At 31.2% G+C, this 21046-nt stretch overlaps 2 protein-coding genes across 2 annotated transcripts; one reads left to right on the forward strand and one right to left on the reverse strand.

The window, feature by feature from the left end:
- Positions 1 to 7025: 7025 nt before the first annotated feature.
- Positions 7026 to 8544, forward strand: LOC124827288 (TLC domain-containing protein At5g14285-like). The gene has a single exon (XM_047300312.2). The coding sequence runs from the start codon at positions 7665 to 7667 to the stop codon at positions 8415 to 8417; it is 753 nt and encodes a 250-aa protein (XP_047156268.1). The 5' UTR covers positions 7026 to 7664; the 3' UTR covers positions 8418 to 8544.
- A 3203-nt stretch (positions 8545 to 11747) lies between these two features.
- Positions 11748 to 20659, reverse strand: LOC124827287 (lysine histidine transporter 2-like). The gene is made up of 8 exons (XM_047300311.2): positions 20408 to 20659; positions 20142 to 20302; positions 19523 to 19909; positions 18282 to 18684; positions 12769 to 12874; positions 12570 to 12661; positions 12210 to 12278; positions 11748 to 12127 (listed from the first exon to the last, which is right to left on the reverse strand). The coding sequence occupies exons 1-8, from the start codon at positions 20456 to 20458 to the stop codon at positions 12029 to 12031; spliced, it is 1368 nt and encodes a 455-aa protein (XP_047156267.1). The 5' UTR covers positions 20459 to 20659; the 3' UTR covers positions 11748 to 12028.
- Positions 20660 to 21046: the final 387 nt, after the last annotated feature.

Consider the following 21046-nt stretch of genomic DNA (forward strand, 5'->3'; position numbering starts at 1 on the left):
TAATTCTTCTTAAAATTTTCACTTTGAATCAAAATAAATTTTCAATTATTGACAAAAATTCATTTAATTAACTTTAATCAAAGTAAATTTTCAATTAAAATTAAAAATTCTTGGACTCATAATTTATATGTTATATGCAACATCCAATTTTTATAACATTCAACTACCATGAGATTTCTCATATATTAAATATTATAAAACAGTCAACTCAAAGAAAATCTATAAGTTGTTATTACAGGATAAGTTCAAATAGTATAAAATATACTATATCTTACACAAGTATAAGATATTACACTGAACCAAAAGTGTTATAAGTCTTCCAAAAACAGATGACACAAAAACACTACATCCTACAATGTTGCAAAAGAGAAGAAACAAAACAAACAAATAAACACAGAAGCAAGGGTAAGCTAATATCCAAAAGGATAAAATATGGAATTCCCAAAGTAGCATATAACATTTTCATTTCAACTAAGTGCAACGCCTAACCATATTATACATTTAGACTCAACATCCGAATATAGTATTTGATATTGGAGCCTAGTAGGTTGTACACTTGTGGTGATCTTATCTGCTCTGTAGAGTCGTTACTAAATTGGTTTTATATTATCACCACAAGGTTAATCTTTAAACGCCTTAGGTCACAAAACCTCAAGATTAAGACCTCCTACTATTCTCATTACGTAACCCACTCGTCTTTACTTGAGTATGAGTGGTTATTAAAATGTCAGAATAACCTCCTACTGGATCCCTATATCAATACTTACATTATTGAAACTACCACCATAAAATCCCCCAAAAAGTTCTATGGAATTACGACATAAATATACATAGACATATCTCAATTAATCACCTCATAAAAATCGTCATTATCATCACACACTCAAACTATTTCAAGCATAAAATCAATTATAGCATTTTGGAAAGTAATTATCATTAATAATCATTTACAAGGTCAAGCATTTAAGTATTCATTTGATAAATCTAAAACTCGACAAACGTGCTATATCATAAAGGTTGCAAAAATAATTTTTTCATTAACATTATTCAACATTCCCTTCTAGTGTTTTTGAGGTACTTCAATTGGTATTAGAGCTAACCTTGCAAGGTTAATTCTTAGCAGGACTTGAGGAAACGATCTAGAAGAATGGAAAACAAAGGATACACTGTCAGCCGTCCTCCCCTATTAAAAAAAGTTTGATTGCTGGAAGCAAAGAATGATTTCATTCTTTGAATCATGTCATATTGACATGTGGTACGTTATGGAGAATGACACCTACATTTCCGAAGACGAAAAAGGAGAGCCACTCTCAAGAAGCAAGTAAACTGACGAGCAGAAGCTACACTACTATTTAAACTCCAAAGCTCGCAACTCTCTAATGTGCGCTTTGAAACACTATCGTTGAAGCTATCAAATTAATACTACTTTACAAGGAAACTTCAATATTGCCAAATTAATAGTTAATAAACTAGATAGAGAAGGGTGAGGTATATAGGGAGATGAGCATGATGTTCTAGTTTAGGGGCTTTATCTTGGCCAAATATGTTAACGAACTAATCTTGTGTGTGGTAGGTTGAAACTCATTTGCAATGACTTTGCAGAGTAGTAGATGCCACCATAAGTGCATAACTCGCCAGAGTATGATACTAATACATTTATCCGAATGGTCGAGTTTAGTATGAATAATTGTATGTGTTAGGATTGTTTGTATGAATGATTTATATGTGTTAATATCTCCATGGCTATTGTATGATTGGTCTTTTTGCATATTAACTTACCCTTTCCTTTATGTTTTTTTGTTTACGTGTTTTTTTGTTTGTAATGATCACCTTAATTGTGTGAATAGATGAAGAAGTAGTAGTGAATTTAGAGTAGGATGAGAGTGGTGTAACTGAGTAGTATTAAGATAATACGATCATGTTTATGTTCTATTTTAAAAAACTTTATTATGATCTTTAATGAGTGTAATAATATCTCTAATTGTATAAGACCTTTGTATATGTATATTTTTGGTATTATAATTATATTTCACATAATTGTAATAACATTATGTAGTATTAATGTATCTTTGCATTATCTGTTCTTAAATATTAGATGTATGCTGTTTATTTTAGTAGTTTTATATCATGAAAATGAGATGTTACATATTATGTGTCTTAAAGTTTAATTTTATTTTAATTTTTTTTATATATTTCATATAAGGTAGGATATTTTAATTAAATATACATCCTACTTTAAAAGAATTTAAAAAAATGGTTTCATGAAATTAAAAATCAAGTATAACTTTTCTTTCAGCGTTCTTAATAGATATTTCTATCAATAATCTTTTAAAAATGTTTCATAATAATATAAATTTATAAATTTATAATTTTATAAATTTTGTAAATTTTGAAAATTAAAAAAATTAAAAAATTACAATGTTAAAAATTATAAAATTATAAAGTCAAAAATTAAAAAAATTATAAATTTATAAAATTATTATTTTTTAAAACATTAAAATAATAAAATAACATATAATGAAAATTCAGTAAAATGTCAATCACCTTATTTACTTAATAGAAAAAAATAAATATAAGAACTCAAATAAAAAATATAAATTAATTTAGACCATAAATATTTTTTATTAAAATCTTAGTTGAAAGTTCTTAAATTTATAAAAGAATTAAAATTTAATTAAATCTGAAAATAAAAATGTTAAACTATAATTTTTATCCTTATATTTTGTCAAATTTGAAAATTTTGTCCCTATATTTTATAAAATTTTCAATTTTTGTCCCTAATTTCCCCGCGCAACTATAATCCATTCATTTCTAATTTTCGTAGTGTTAGGTGCTTGAATTTCTTTCAATGCAATTTCAATCTCGAAATTTTTAATTGTCTATATAACTTTGTTCAATTTTAATTGTCTATAACTTATTTTAATCTCTTATTGAAGACAATATATATATATATATATATATATATATATATATATATATATATATATATATATATATATATATTGAAAAACTTACGCAAAAATATTTTTTTAATAAATAACTAATAATATAATCAAACAAATTTCATTATTTAATATCCAATTTGCATTGGTAAGAGTTGTTTGCAAGAAATTTTTTTTGTCATGCATCACATACTTTGTAGTTGTTTAAAATTAGAAACAGTTGCTTGTAATTGTACCTACTCCTTCCTATGTGTTTTACATTCAGATTAATGAGTTAGGCATGCTGTCATAACAAAATTTATCCAGACCAAACTATTTCTATTATTTAAGATTAACTAGAAAGCTCATTACTTTATTTAACAGTTATTGTTTTACATATATTTATAAAATATTTACAGATTAGAAATGATAAAAAAGGAGACTTTTTATTAGCTTATTTTTTTAGTCCCAATATTAATTTAGATATGATTTTAGTCTAAATTTTTTTTACATAAAATTAAAATTTATTTTATTTAAATTTTGATATATTTTAAACTTTTATATATATATATATATATATATATATATATATATATATATATATTAATTAAATTATACTAAATTTGATTATAATGTTTAGGGATGACGGGTCGAGTCAGGAACAAATAGTGTCTATATGCAACCTGACCTGTCGGATAAAATTGTACCCACTATCTGACTCTATACCGATTGGATATTTACGTAAAAAAATTGCAGATTTTTTTAAACCTGCGGATACCCATTTTTAGACTGTGAAAATTTTAAAAAAAATATTTTATAAGTTTTTAAATGAAATCCAGATTAAATTGAAAAAAAATATAAATAACACTTAAAACATATATTCAAAAGAAGCCAATGAATAAGTAAATAAAAGTTAAAACATAAATTCAAATTAATACGAATTAATAATAAAATATATATCCAAATAAGTAATTTTAAAAATAATTGTTCTAAAAATAACATTTCAAATTTATATTTATTCTCTGTATCTTTATTTTGACCACTTAATTTCTGAAATAAATAAATAAAAATAAAGTAAACAATGACAAAGTGACACTATTAAAGTAGCAGAACCATTAAGGCAAACTGAAACTGTTGTATTATGTGAAAACTAGACAGTTTCAGTTTCACCGTTTTAAACATTAAAGCCATCCTTGGTACATGATTTTAGGTATAAAGGGATGAAAACGAAATATAGTTTGAGTACTACATAAAGTAATGCAGTATATGAACTCATTGAGTAGGCAGCTTCAGTCAAAAAATTACTTATGTGATCTGACTTTAATTCTCTCTATGAACAAGTTTGGCCGTATATGAGTACACCAATTTTAGTATAAACGAATTTAAAAGATATATCAACATCAATCAGTTTTCTTAATAACAGAAAATGTTCTTCTATTTACCCAGCTTATTAATCAGAAGATCAACCCTCCACACTATATCAACTAAGCCATCCATCAAATCTTTTTATCTATATAGTTGAATCACTTATATTCTCATCTCCAAGACTACAAGTAATCTAATAAAAAATATTCAATATACAACTTAAAGGTTAAATATGTTTCAGAGTCAAAAAACAATATATACATTTCCTTTAATAATCAGAACAGTACATAACTTAAATATCATTCATGTGAATTGTTAGAATATACCAAGAATATCCAATGATATCTACATAATATCATAGAATATCTTATCTCTTGGGATTAATTTTCATATATTAGTTTTATGATTTATTTCCTCGTGTAGCTAGAACTTCATATTATGATTTAGTATAAGAATAAATAAAGGATAGTTGTTTATATCAAGTCAAATATCAATCAAGTGCCTTCTGTCTCTCTTACTTCGTTTCCATCCATTTATATCAAAAACCTTATTATATCCAAAACTCCAAAACCCTATTTCGTTTCTAAGGTGACTTTCGATTCTGTCCCTATATTTAGGTTCTCTAAACGTGTAGAGAAACAAAAGAGGAAGGGATGTGCATGCATATTTTCCAAAAGTCATAACAGAACTCACCCAAAGCAAGAAGAAATTAGGGAAAACGAAGAGATAGTTGGAAGAGATATCGTTCTTGGTCGACAAAGTGCAACTTTGACATTGAACACCAACGATGGTACAATGTGCATATGGTGGCTGGCACAGTCCAACACAGAACTCTGATGGTGGCACAAAAAGTAAGCATGGGCAGGAGGGGGAGACTATTGCATAGATGAAAGAGGCAAGGGGACAAAATAATAAAACCTAGTTTAAACCTAAGGATAAAAACATATTTTCAACTTTGTAACGGGTAACGGATATCTACGGATCAGATAATGTAATACCCGAATCCGACCTGTTTATAAGCGAAATATCCGCTACTTACAACCCGCAGATAGTAAATATCTGCGGCTACCAACTATCCGTTACGGATTTTATCCGCAGTTCCCTAATCATGTTAAACACGTTTTATATTAACATTTGAATTATTTATATTATTTAAATGTTGTTACTTGATTATTAATTGAAAAACATATTTAACATATTAAAAAAATTTAACTTAATTAAATTAAAAGAAATATATTATTCAATTATTTTTATAATTTGAAAACTAAAATATATTAAAATTTAATATATAAACAAATTTTAATTTGGTGTAAAATATTAGGAAAAGAACATACTTAACTTTCCAATTTTTATTTTTTTTCCATTTTACCCTAAAGAAAGTTGTGCATCCAAATGGCCCCTTGGGTTAATCCATCGTGAGTATGTACTAAATTACTAAATTCAGAAAGTTTGGCAACGCGAGCATACAATCCAGAGAATAATTTTTGAGAGGGTATGGTTACAAGAATGACAGTGTATCCGGTACGTTTGGAACTCACAATCTCACTTTTCCTTGAAGTCACAGGAATATCTATTTATGCAAATTCCACATTACATTACTAAGGGTTGAAGAAGTTGTAAGGACGTGAAATAGACAAGAAAGAGTAAAACAGGAGAGCGTGGTTTTATTTTAGACTATTGTGTGTTGGTTTTGCTGGTCAAATAGGATGAGCCGGATGAAGAAGAAGATACATTCACTGGATTGAGAAATCTGGAACACAAACATTACTCCCTGAAATTTTGAATTCGGATCCTACATTCTGCTTCTTACACCTCCCGGATTCAGTAATTCAGTATTCACTCCCAGATTCGGTTAAAAAATATGTTTACTGAATTAACTGATTTCAAAAATATTACGGAGAGGGTAAAATGGAAAAAGAGAAAAGTTTAAAAGTGGAAGAAAGAAAACACATGGGGTGCAAGAAGAAACCCCTTAAATATGATAATTTGTAAAGTCTCCAATAGGTGAGGGGTGTTGCTCCCTCCACCACCACACCTTTCTCCCTCCACCTCCCCAATTTTTTTTAATTCCAATTATATCCTCAAATTAAAATTTTTTATTTTTATTATTTTAATTATTTTAATTTATTCCAAACCTAGTTCTCCTACTTTACTCTCTGCACTCAATCTTTCCATCTCTCAATTTCGTTTAACAATTTGTCTTCTGTTTTACTTTACAACTCCATTTGTCTTCTCCGTTTCACTTCTCCTCATACGATTCTTTCTTCTTCATTTTCCTTACATTATTAAAATACATTAAAAATATATTAAAAAATAATAAATCAAAACATTTAAATTAAATTATTAAAATATTTCCAAAATAAAGAATAAACTAATAAAATAAATCCTAAAATTAAAAACGTAACTCGGAGTCCGTTTAAGGAAAGAACTGATGTCAACATCCGTTTATGGAAAGAACGGATGTCAACATCCGTTTAAGGAAAGAACGGATGTCAACATCCGTTTAAGGAAAAAAAACGGATGTCAACATCCGTTTAAGGAAAAAACGGATGTCGACGTCCGTTTTTTCCTTAAACGGATGTTGACATTCGTTTTTTTCCTTAAACGGATGTTGACATCCGTTCTTTCCTTAAACGGATGTTGACATCCGTTCTTTCCTTAAACGGATGTTGACATCCGTTGAAGGATTTTACGTTTTTTATTTTAGGGTTTTATTTGAAGTTTTATTCGAAAACACACCTTAAGGAAGCAACACACGCACTGCACCACTCCACACACTGCACCACGAGAGCGACACTGCATCACGAGAGCGACACTGCACCACGAGAGGGAGACTACTTGATAATTCTTTCCACTACCACCAACCTTTACAACTTGTAGTATCTCACCGCGACAAAAGAAAGAGATGAAGAAAAATAATGTTAAAATAAAAGAAAAATATTTTACTCATGTAGGAGGAACTAAAATAGGTTATTAGTGGAATAGGTTGTGAATGGATAAAATTAAAAAAATTAACCCTAAAAATAAAATTTTATTTAAGAGCAAAATAGTAAAGGGGAGGTGGAGGAAGAAAGGTGTGGTGGTGGAGGGAGCAACACCCATAGGCGAGTCATTTAAGAGCCCAATAAGCAACAACGAGTCCAGTTTGTTCATCACATTGATCGATTGCTTGCTTTGCTTATTCCATTTCCCAGTTCATCATATCTCCATTTTTTCTCCCTATCGCGTTCTCGCTTCCTTTAACTTCACCAAAACCACATTCCTTTCATAAAAAACCATAAACACCAGGGCATCAGAATAAAAACCCAGAATATTCTGTTTTCCCATTCCAACAAAAACACAAAACACACAACGTAGGTTAAAAAAAACTAAAAAATAATGGGAACCTCGTTAGCGTCGTTGCAAAGCTGGGTTCTTTTGCCGTTCTTCCTCATGTTCCTCGCCATCTACCTCGTCGGCTACTTCATCGTTTTCCGCAAACAGTCCACCAAGATCCGACAAGAATTCTCCAGCTGCCTGATCTCGATCTTCCACGGCACCCCTGCCGCGCTCCTTGGCAGTGCCGCCCTTCTCGCCGACCACCAGCGGGGCTTCGCAGCGCCTAACACCGCCTTCCAGAAGCTGGTCCTCGATTTCAGCGCCGCCTACTTCCTAACGGATCTGCTCCACTATGTGGCCTTCTACCCGAGCGACGTGCTCTTCATCGCGCACCACGTGGCTACACTCTTCGTTGTCCTCACGTGCCGGCACGCCGTATCGCACGGGGCTTTCTCCGTCCTCGTGCTCCTCGTACTCGCCGAGGTCACCAGCGCGTGCCAGAACGCGTGGACCCTGGCCGGCGCGCGTCGTCGCGAGGATCCCTTTGCTGCGAGGTTCTACGACGCGCTCTCGCCGCCGTTTTTTGCGGTTTACTCCGTTGTGAGGGGCTTCATTGGGCCCTACTTCATGTACCGGATGGTGACGTTCTACGCAAGTGGGGGCGGGTATGGGCTTGTTCCCGCTTGGGCCTGGGTCTCGTGGGTTTTGGTGGTGGTCATGGCCATTGGGGTTAGTATCATGTGGATTTGTAATCTTTGGATTCAGTTTTTTAGAGAAAGAAGGGGCAAATTGTTAGAGCAGAAAATTAGATAGGTATTCTTATTTTGTTTGCATCTACAAATATCAACATTAGGATTGCTCTCTCTTTTATTTTAATATTATTTATTATGATTCTTATAATACTTATCATTTTCAGAACTTTGATTTTGGTTTGGTTTCATATGCTTTGGTGTGCTTTTCTTGGTCATTTGTTATACCTCTATGCATCACAATTAATGGGGTGTTGGAAAATTAATAACCTCTGATTATCACGGATTTGAAATGGTTTTATAAGATATTTTGAATAATTGTGGGCATAATTAATATGCATTTGCGGGAACTAAAATAGATCTTGAAATAGATCTTGAAAATTACAGATTGGCTCTTATTAAACCCATGTTTTGGGAAAATGATTGATATCAAGTCAATATCTTTTAATTGAAAATACTTTGAACCAATAAATTTATTCATACAATAATAAATGTCAAAATTTAATAATAGTTCTTCTTTTAAATATATCAACATCACAAAAATCAATATATGAAATATATTTTGCTTACTTATACTATTTTTTTTCTTAATTATCATGTTCAATGATTTATCGTTAACAAATCTTATACGAAAGATAAAATCAATTATCTAAAAGAATATCATTTGATATGAAGTACTAAAAATATAATCGATCATGTTTTTTGTATTAAAATAAGACTTAATTAAGTTTTGATTTTAGTTCCTAAATTTTTTTTGTAGTATATTACATTTTTAAAATTTTTAATTTAACATTATGTCATAAGACATCATGATAACAAAAATCTCTCAAGAATTTGATGCATTTATGAAATTTAATTTTAAAGCTAAATATAAAAAAATATAAGTTAGAGAATTAGATAATTACAAACTATAAAATTACAAATTATAAAATAATAATATTATTAAATTTTAAAATTACAAAATAAGAAAACTATAAAATTATAAAACTATAAAACTATAAATTATAAAATCTTAAAATTATAAAGTTACAAAATAATAAAATTATAAAATAATAAAATAATGAAATTACAACATTATAAATTATAAAATTATAAAATTATGAAATTGTAAAATTATTGTAATAATTCATAAAATAAAATAATTTTACTATCTTGAAGTCCTATGAGTTAAGTATATTAAAAAAACCTGATCAAATGGATAAAGGAATCCTACACAATCATACAAATAAAGTTTCGTTCACGAGGTTAAAGTTTTTCAAAATATAAAAGTTACTAAAATCTTTGAAAATAAGAGATAAGACTTTGGGTTATATAAGACCTAAGGAGAATAAAAGTTTTAGAAATAAAGTTTTGTTAAGATTTGAGTATGTGTTTTTTTTAAGAGTTGATATGTCTAATAAGATGTTGTATATGAATATCTTTGTTATAACATAATTATGTTATTTTTTTATGTTATTATTAATAAAATGCAACGCATGATTGATATATTGATAATTGAGTGATTGATGTGTGTTATATTATCAATGTGATATGTTGGCTTGTTAATGGAAGGATGACTTTGGATTGAATGAGTATGGGTTCAATTATAGGCAGAAAGGGAGTTAAAGGAAACCTTTGTTTTATTTGTGTTTTTTTTAGGGACAAAATGGTCTTTTATCTTTATTTAATTAGTGAAGAAATTAAATAGAGAGGGGTGTAAGAAGTAAAAGTGTGTAAATAAAATAAAATAAAAGATAGATGGTGGGCATGAGATAGAAGGAGAATAAAGATTTAGATAGAATTAGTTTTTAAAACATATTATTATAAGTGAGGAGATATTAGAGATATAGTTAGGTTGTTTTATAAATATTAAGATACATAGGAGAATTATAGTTATATGTTTGATTTAGATAGAATTAGTTTTTAAAACATATAATAATATGTTTTAAAACAATTATAAATATTACCTGTCATAATACCTAGGCTTCTATAACGTAGTTATTTTCAGGTATCATAATATCCAAGCTTCTATAACGTAGTTATTTTCACCTATCATAATATCTCTCATATACTATGACATGTATTTGTTTACCTGTAATAATATGTAATATTTAGAATTAATCTACTATGACATACATTATTATGTACGTCATAAAAACTTGTGTTTTTTAAAGTTATTCCTTCTTTTACCATCTCATCCAATCAATTTACCTAAAAATCAACAAACTCAACCGAACAAACAATATGTGAAATTCATTTCATACAATAAAATGTTCAATAATATTTAAAACGTTATTTGTACATAAAACTATATATTCAATCCAAATATTACAATAATCTACCTATACAATACTAAATTATAGTAATTTTGTACAAGTTACTAACACTTAAAATAAAATAAGCCCACTTGGTTCTAATATCTTCCATGTCTCGACCTTCCATTGGAGATAAATCATTTAAAATCTATAAATTAAATAATAGAGTTAAAACAATATTGTAATGATCAATTAGATATGAATGCATAAATTGTTTCAAACAAATGATATTAAACCATTCTAAACTTTTAAACTAGCTAAACTGATGCAAAGATGTGAAAATGAAATCTGTTTATTAAAATGCCTAAGAGAAAATAGTATGCATGCTAGGTGTTCGACAAAATGCACATCAAAACTAAAAATGTGATTTTTGCATATGTGAATGCTAGAACATATCTAGATACCTTAAACTACTCATGATATGCATGTAGAACTAATAAAACACTCAAAATACTATAAATCACTCATGATATCACCTACAACATCCAACAAAACTAATAACCAACCTTCATAAAGTTCAACGTACCATAACAACTATATATCAACTTCAAAGAAAGATTAAGAAAGATGTGTAGAAAGGTTATTCGGTGTAACTTGGAGATGTTTGTACTCGTATACCTAGAGAGGTTGAAACTCTTGCCTTGAAGAGGGTGATACTTGTTACTAATCAAAGTTGTTGATTAATAGAATTTCTTAAGCAGTTTGTTTAAGAAACTAGACACAATTTCAAGTGAAGGAGAATCAATATAAATTTGTTGTGTGCATTCTCTCAATCTTATATTTTTATATGTAAATACTTAATTTATTTGTAATTGTATACTTGTCCATATAGTTTTTGAATTTAGGCTCTATTCATTATCCCCTTCTAGAGTCCCTTTTATCATAATTATAAAGTACGTTTATTTAAGTTTTTTTTTTCATTTATAGAATCCAATCATATTTCTTTATATGTTTGTTTTGACGTAGTTGTATTGTATTCTAAACCCTTTTAAAAATAACGTATGATCGGTATTGTATCTTGCAACATAGTCGTCCACCATTTCTAAATGTGAAAGCTTGGAAACTCACCATCTATTCCCTGGTTCTGAAGACAAATAATCGAATCCAAAAGTAAATAGATAGGTCGGAATCGAATAATGTTTGATGATTTTTGGTGAACACGTGAGGTATACATTTACAACAACTAATACAACATCACTTCTTTTTTCTCTTATCATCATCATATTGACATGCAATGTATACGAGATAGAGAAAAAATATCTTATTATACAAACTATTGCTTAAATTGTTTCAGGAGAGCATTTTTCATTATAAAATGAAATTTCACAAAGATTGGTGGATGAATGAGTTCAAGTAACACTTTCTAGCCCTACTTGTTTCCTCACTGGTAAAACCCATAGGTCTTGGCATTGAGTATGATACTCCTTAATCCGCCGATTGGTGCCAGAATCATCAGTAGGAAGCCAAGTATAATGCAAATCTGAAATCAGGGAAGTCCAATAGGTAAGCAAATTTTCAATCCAACATGTAGGAAACACCATAGATAGAGTAGTTGAACATACCCAGTTGGTGATCCAGGATAAGCTGAACTTCCTAGGTTTGTAAATAGCAAGCCACATGATACAGGGGAGCTATGAAATTATATTTTGTAGAAAAATTCAGTCAGTGATATAAATTATTAAATCATAACAATACTCTTCTAACACAATTTGTTTTGTATATAAAAAACCCATTTAATTAAGAGACACAAGAAGTTATGTTAAGTTATGTCAACTAATGTTGGTTGGTATCATTCAGCAACATTTTATTTTACATTCCATTTTTTATAATTTTCATACAAAGACAGGTTTTTTCACAAATTATACTCCTTCTACTTATATAATGGTGATATGATATATATAAGAGAGGGTTGAGGGACTTACAAAGTATGTTGTTGGGGCAAATGCGAATCCTCCAAAAAATCCAAGAAGGGAACCAAAGAAAGGGAAAGTGATGGCCACAAACAATGTAAATGCTGAATCAAAGTGGTTGCAATAATGTGAGAGAAATTTCAAAAGGCATTTAACAAGCGAAGAATAAGAAAAAACATATAAGAGAGAAGAGAGTGATTGATGTGCTCACCAACATAAACATTGCGCTCCACAAATCGTAGCCACCAGCTTGGCTTGAAACGCAATTGTTTGACCATCACTGTTTCAATCATGTCAAAAACCGGCATTGCATATAGCTGCATGGAGAAACTCATTGTACAGAATAATTGAAATGTAATTCAAATTTTACAATGTTATAGAAAAACTTAAAATAGAAAAAAGAAAATCAATAACATTTTATATAGGTAAAATCTCGAATATTTCACATAAGTTGTGACTAGCATTAAAGCTATAAAAACGGATAACTCGGCTTGACCCACCACGGGTTGGTCACTTAGTGAGTCAACCCAACTCAACTCACTTATTAGCAGGTTGACTCACTAGCTCACTTAATTATAAATTTTTTTTAAAATAAAAAAAATTATAATTTTTCTCAATTCAAATCTAAATAAATTTCACTCTAAACTAAAATGATGTTAAACTCCAAAAACAATTCAAAATAAAAAAAATATATCATACAATCCAAGCGTAATCCAAAAACAAGGACAAAAGATGAACAAATAAGTTTTTAATATTGATAATTTTTGTATCATTTGTGCATTTATAATATTAGAGTTTTGGATAGATAAATTTATAATATTTTTCTCTCATGAAACATCTTTTTTTTATCTCCATCTACAATATAATAAAAAAATGTTAATTAGTAATATTGAAATACAAAATAAGAAATAATTAAATTAAATTAGGTGGGTTGGTGAGTCAACCCGGCTCACCATGGGTTCAACCCGGGTGAGTCGGGTTCTAAGTGAGCCAGGTTGAAAATTAGCTCGCACAAAAAAATTCATTTCTTTCAAGCCTAACCCGGCTCAAACCCGTGACGGGCCGAGTTGGCTTACGGGTTAGAACCCATTTTGACAGCATTAGCTAGAATGTTCTAGAATAATCTATGGGTCTATAAATACCCATGTATTCTACCATTTGATGGAAGATAACATGTATCACAACTAAGACAACTACAACACTTCTTTCAAGTACTACTTCCACATTCCACTATTTCCACATTTTCTCTACATTCCATTATCTCTACATTTTTTCTTTCCCATCAATTATTCCTTTCACAATCTCAAAATACTAACAATGGTACCAGAGCTACGTTCAGTCATCTACTGAGCACATATAAAAATTTTCAACTACTTCAAACAAAACTATAACTCCATTCTATACTACTTTCAAAATATTTTCTCAACTCATGGCTACTACCAATAAAACATCATCAATTCCAATACCTATTTTCACAGGAGAAAACTATGAGTTTTGGAAAGTCAAAATGAAGACATTCTTCTGCTCTCAAGATTTGTGGGACATTATAGAAGAGAGATTCACTATTCCCAAAGACACCTCCACTCTTACTACAACTCAGAAGAAGGAGTTGAAGGAAAACAAGCTGAAGGATTCAAGAGCTTTATTTGCTCTTCAACAAGCAATTGATGACACAATTTTTTCAAGAATAATTGGTGTCACAAGTGCAAAGTAATCTTGGAACATAATATAAGAGAAGTTTCAAGGAAGTGATGAGGTACAAAATGTTAAATTTCATTCTCTAAGACAAGAGTTTGAATTAATAAGAATGAAAGAATTTCAGACCATTAAAGACTACTAATCTAGAATAAAAGAAATAGTTAGTTAGATGAGAGCCTTTGGGAAAAATATTTTTGACAGAAAAATCATTGAGAAAATTTTAATTTTTATTCCCCAAAAGTATGATGCAATCACAACCGCGATTGAACAAACAAAAGATTTGACTACATTGTCAATAACACAACTAATGAACTCTCTTGAAGCTTATGAACAAAGATTGAAAATGCATGAAGAAGACTCGGTCGAAAATGCCTTTCAATCAAAACTAAAATTACGGTCTCAAAATAAAGAATATGAAGGAAATAAAAGTAGAGCATAAATTTCTAGAAATAAAGAAAATTCTAGAAGCTTCTCTATGACTCGTCAAGAAAAATATCCTCCATGTGGCATTTGTAAAAAGATAAGTCACTTGGAAAAAGATTGTTGACATCATGGAGAACCTTAATGTCAATACTATAAGAAATCTGGTCAATTAATGAAATATTGTCGTAATAAAAATAAACATTAAGCAAACTTTGCGAAAGAAAATAATCAGGAGAAACTCTTATTTTATGCCAATCAAGAATCTCCTAGTGGAGAAGGAAGTTGGTACTTGGATAGTGGATGTAGAAATCACATTGCGAAAGATCAAAGCATCTTTAAAGATATTGATAAATCTGTGAATGGCAAAGTTCGGCTAGGAAATGGCAGCACAATGGAGTCTCAAGGAAAAGGAACTGTCATGGTGGAGACAAAGAAAGGTACGAAATTCATCAAGGATGTTTTACTAGTTCCCAATCTTAAAGAGAATCTTTTAAGTATTGTCCAAATGATGGAGAATGGATATTCTCTTCATTTTGAGAAAGATACATGCAAAATTTATGACAGTAAAATGATAGAAATTGGCCTAGTAAAAATGGAGAAGAGCAATAGAAGCTTTCCTATAAGCTTCAAACTTGGAAGTAATATTTCCATGAAGGTAGAAATTGATTACTCATGGATTTGGCACAAGAGATTTGGCCACTTCCACACATGCCTTAAAGCTTCTATATTAGAAAAACATAATGAGAGATCTTCCTGGTAAACAACACCGATTACCATAATGAATCATGCGAAAGATGTTTTCTCAGTAAAAAACACCGATTACCAATCTCAACAGACAAAACATGGAGGGAAAAAGACTTATTGGAGTTGATTCATACCGATGTTTATGGACTGATGAGAACGCTTTCACATCACAACAATAGGTATTTCTTCCTCTTCATTGACGACTTCTCTATAATAACATGGGTCTATTTCTTAAAAGCAAAGTCAGAAGTCTTCAAAGTATTCAAGAAATTCAATGCCCTTGTTGAGAAGCAAAGTAGAAAACAGATAAAAGTACTTAAAAGTGATCATGGCAAGAAGTAAAACATCTCACGAATTTGAAAAATTATGCGAAGATGAAGGCATACAACGACAACTTACAGTCGCATACAACGACAACTTACAGTCGCATACACTCCACAACAAAATGGTGTGTCAAAGAGAAAGAATCACATAATTATAGAGATGGCAAGATCAATGATAAAAGAGAAAAGTATGCCTAACACGTTTTGGGTTAAAGCAATCTACACTATAGTTTACATTCTAAAGAGATGTCCAACTAACACAACGCAAGACAAGACTCCTATTGAAGCATGGAGTGGAAGAAAGGCATCAACTAAACACCTAGGAGTATTTGAGTCTATCTGCTACATGCATGTTCCTGATCAAAGGAGACATAATCTTGAAGACAAGACTATACGAAGAATATTCTTAGGATATAACAAATAGTTAAAAGGCTATCGAGTCTATGACCTACAAACAAGAAAACTCATTATAAGTCGAGATGCTAAAGTTGATGAAAAGGCTTCTTGGAATTGGGAAGAAGAAAAAGTTGTTAAAAGCAACATTTTAGTTCTAGTGCAACAATCTCAAGAAGAAACTCAATACGAGGCAAAAAATTCAGGTATGCTTTCTCCACCTCCACAAGAACAAGATTCTTCACCTGAATCCACTCCAAGACGAGTAAGATATTTGGTAGAATACGAAATTTGCAATGGACATGATTGAGCCTAACTGTTATGAAGAAACATCAAAACAAGAAGTATGGGTGAAGGCTATGAAAGAAGAGATTAAAATGATTGAGAAGAATAAGACTTGGGAGCTTGTAAATTGCTCTCATGGAAAAGACATCATTGGAGTGAAATGGATATATAAAGCAAAGCTCAATTATGATGGAACTATACAAAAGTACAAGGCAAGATTGGTCGCTAAAGGCTACTCACAACAACCATGAATCGACTACAAGGAGACATTTACTCTAGTTGCTCGCTTAGATAGAATTGGAGTTTTAATAGCCCTTATAGCACAAAAAGGATGGAACATCTATCAACTGGATGTCAAATCAGCCTTTCTAAATGAGTGCTCAAAGAAGAGATTTATGTTGAGCAACCATAAGGCTTCATCAACAAAGGTAATGAAGGCAAAGTACTAAGACTAAAAACAACCTTATATGGCCTAAAGCAAGCTTCTCCAGCATGTTATCGCAAGATTGATCAAGACTTCATCCATCAAGGATTTAGGAGGAGCAAGAGCGAGCCAACACTAAATATTAAGACACAAGATCAGTATTATCTCATTGTCTCCTTGTATGTCAATGATCTTATCCATACAAGAAACAATATAAAGATGATGAAAGAATTTAAAGAAGATATGATGAGACATTTGAGATGATCGACCTTGTCTTGATGAACTATTTCCTCAGTATAGAGCTGAAAAAAATAAGAAGGTATATTTATCTCTAAAAATATATATATTGAAGCTCTACTAAAGAAGTTCAAGATGAATGATTGTAAACCTGTTGCTACTCCATTGGTTGTAAATGAGAAGCTACAAAAAGATGATGGAGAACAAGAGGCAGATGCATCACGATACAAGAGTTTGATTGGAAGTCTCTTGTATCTCACAATCACATAACCAAACATTATGTATGTTACAAGTCTTCTATCAAGATTCATGCAAAAGCCAAGTTATATTCATTATGGAGTAGGAAAAATAATTTTAAGATATCTGGCACAAAGGAGTTTGGTATATGGTACAAAATCGTGACTAACTCAAGGATGATTAGATACACAGATATTGATTGGGCAAGATCAATGGACAACATGAAGAGTACGTCAGGATATGTTTTCTCACTTGGATCAGGTATTTTATCTTGTGCATCAAGGAAGCAAACAATTGTGACACAATCAACAACAGAAGCAAAGTATGTAACATCTACTGAAACCACGAGTCAAGCAATATGGCTACGAAGAATACTTGAAGAAATGGGTGAACCACAAGATGGACCGACTATTATGCATTGTGATAACAAATCGGTAAGAGCAATAGAAAAAATCCAGTCCATCATCAAAGAACAAAACACATAACCATTAAATATCAATTCATTCGAGATGAAGAGACAACTAAACAAATTCGACTCGAGTATTGCCAAACAGAAGAACAAACTGCAGTTATTTGTACGAAGGCGTTACCACGACCAAGATTTGAACTACTACGTGCTATGCTTGGAGTTACCGAATTTGCATTAAGGAGGAGTATTAAAGTGTAATGCAAATTCTAGAAGAATTTAAAAACTCCTAAGATAGAAGACAACTAATAATATCTATCACAACTAAGACAACTACAACACTTCTTCCAACTACTACTTGTGCATTTTACTATCTCCACATTTTCTCTATATTTCACTATCTCTACATTTTTTCTATTTCATCAACTATTTCTTTTACAACCTCAAAATACTAACAGGAAAAAAAAAGAAAATGTTTTTCTTTTTTTTCTTATTTTCCTTTTATGACTACTTAGGAAAAAAGTTATTACGGAGGAAAGTGTGTTGTGACAAACCTGGTAGCTTCCTATGACATGGATGACGACAAACATGTTAGCAGTTACTATGAGCCAAGTGGGTTTGTTGAGGGAGATGAGGATGTTGTCATCAACAGAGTTGCCAAAGACCCAATAGCCAATGAGAGCAACAGGGAAGTAGCACAAGGCGACAACTGAGTAGGCCACCAAAACTCCCCACCACATGGGACGCTTTGAAGGCTTCTCAGGGGTTGATGGGATAGTTGCTTGAATCTCCAACACCACATTGTGTCCAGCATAGGCAAAAGCCACATCACCCAAGGCATTCAGAAAGTTGAAAAATGTTCCTGCTGATGTGCTCGCCTTGTACCCATATTCCACCTCTCTGTGAGGATTTCCAACATGCTTCTCCACCGAAGCCACCCATGCAATCGTTGAGTAGCTGCACCACTCATAATTTCAATAACAAAAAACATTTAAAACACTTCAAAAAAATATCAAATTTATAAAATATATAATGTAATAAGAAAAGAGATAAAAAGAAAAAGGTACATTCGGTAAACCAATTCTAAAGAATATTACATAAAACCTAAATATAATAAAAATAGGGGCTAATTACAAAATAAGAACAATTTATTATCTAAGAAACTCATTACACAAAAAGAAAAACATAAAACCCATCATATTTATTCTTAGTATTGTTTTAAATGTTTGTCGGTTTATAATAAATTTTGGACAGAGTGGATACAATTGAAACAATTTCAAGTCTGAATTTATCAAGTTAATCGAATCAGGTTATATTATTCCTAACAAAATTTAGTAGAAAAAATTGAGTTTATACATGCGTTATTATGTAAAAATTGAACACTTTCTATCGATTATAAATAGTTAAAAATGCTACCCTTAACGAGAATAAATAAATAAAATGGACATGAATGTTATGTTGAAACCATAATGGATTTAAATAAGAAATTACAGATGTTTTTAAATAAATGAAATTACAGATAATTAAAACTTAAATTGAGGATTTCATTTATGGAAACAAAAATTACAATTCAATATTAAATATTTACTTATGTTCTCATACAGCTGATAAAAATACTTATCTTGTGATAAAAAGGAAAGTATAATACGTGGTGAATACGTAAACAACAAGGCTTTTGGAAGTATTATTGGAAAATAAATGAAAAAGACAGAAATTAATATGAGAGGGTTGGTTGAGTTGACTTAGTGACTTGAGGTGTTGACTAACTGGAATGAGAAAGAAAACGCATGTTTACCTGAGAGACATGATTGCGGCAGCCAAAGATATGCCAGAGATGGCATTGAAGTTGGGAAGGTGAGAGAGAACAAAATGAACAGAGCCAAAGATGATGATGAAGTAAGTGGTCTTCATGTTATTGCAGTTATTTTTGCAGACAAGGTCATGAATTTTCTGCAGTGATTTTCCTCCGGTGACCATGTACACAATGTCCACACTAATCTCACATATCAGTTGCTGAGGCACCACAATCCACAGTCCCAGCTTTTCCCCAAACGCATGCTGCCCCAGTTCATGGTACCTATCAAACCTTTTCCCAGGCACCATCTCATGCATCTCAACCATTTGCCACAGTGTGTACAGAGTGATAATCCATGACAGCACAAGAATAACCACACCAGGACCCCTGTCACACCAGATTCAAAAATTAACACTCACACACACTATTTCAATACTTTCTCCATAGCCAACCACTTTTTCTTGCTTCTTTTATTTTACTACACGTATAGAGCAAAAGAGATTAACTTTTTCCTACCCTTTTGAATCATTCTTAACTGATAACTTGTAAAATCATAAAACAGAAGAAAAAAAATTAAACTCTTTCGCATCTGGTCTATGGGAAACGTTATAACATATACCATCCAAGATTTGCCATGGCAGAAGGAAGGCTGAGAACTCCAGCTCCTACCATGGCAGTGACGTTGTGAAAAGCTGAGTACCACCATTTTGCGTTCCTTGAAGAAGTTATGGGAAGCCAATCATCGATTGCTTTCTGCTCCGCAGTTCTCTTATTATCAATCTATTTAACAACCCGGAAGCATCACACACAAGAAAAATTCAAGAATTAAAACTTCCAATAGTTACGGTCATAACACATTTAATAAAATGTTTTCGTGACTTTTACCTCAAGTTCTGAGGAATCAAACTTTTGAGTAGTTGGAGTTTCGGTTCCCATGGTGGTGGTGTTAGGAAGAGGTAATTAGAGGAGATTGTGAAGATTAGTTGAATGGCATAGCATAATAGCCAGTGCTTGTGAAAGAGACTCTCAGATAAGTCCGTCCCAGTGTTGACAGAAGGAGAACAACACAAGCCGGCAATTTGTTTCACACAATAATTACAAACGCGTTTTTTAGAATCCACAGACCTCAATTCGATGGTCCATCATTGACAATTCTTCACGCAAGAAGAAGAAGCACTAATTATATTTAGGCTTCTTACTTCGTCCACGTGTTAAAAGGTGAATTTCTATTTAGTATCCGGTTTTAAAAATGAAGACATTGAGTCCATATGTTATGAAAAATATATGAATAAGGTCCACAAAGAAAGAACTAAGTTCAATAAATCATAAAAAAAAAAAGATGAACAAGAGAGAAAAAACTGGACAGCAGAAGAGAGAAGAAAAAAATACAGTCACATCAGCATGGACTTAACGCCGTTGCTGTCAACTTAACGCCGTTGCTGTCAACTTAACGGACATGACCTTATTCATACACTTTTCATAACATAGGGACCTAATGTCTTCATTTTTAAAACCGGATAGTAA

The sequence above is a fragment of the Vigna umbellata genome, chromosome 5, assembly GCF_029865625.1.
Source record: "Vigna umbellata cultivar VRB3 chromosome 5, Vumbellata_1.0, whole genome shotgun sequence".
In the NCBI taxonomy this organism is placed as follows: Eukaryota; Viridiplantae; Streptophyta; class Magnoliopsida; order Fabales; family Fabaceae; genus Vigna; species Vigna umbellata.

Bases quoted from the DNA above. Each gene is read 5' to 3' on its own strand.
- LOC124827287 (XM_047300311.2), bottom strand. From the start codon at position 20,458: ATGGGAACCGAAACTCCAACTACTCAAAAGTTTGATTCCTCAGAACTT. The intron at 18,685-19,522 runs GTAAACATGCGT...TGAGTGGTGCAG, and splicing joins GCCGCAATCATGTCTCTCAG to CTACTCAACGATTGCATGGG. The intron at 12,279-12,569 runs GTAAGTCCCTCA...ATAATTTCATAG, and splicing joins TTGCCCCAACAACATACTTT to CTCCCCTGTATCATGTGGCT.
- LOC124827288 (XM_047300312.2), top strand. From the start codon at position 7,665: ATGGGAACCTCGTTAGCGTCGTTGCAAAGCTGGGTTCTTTTGCCGTTC.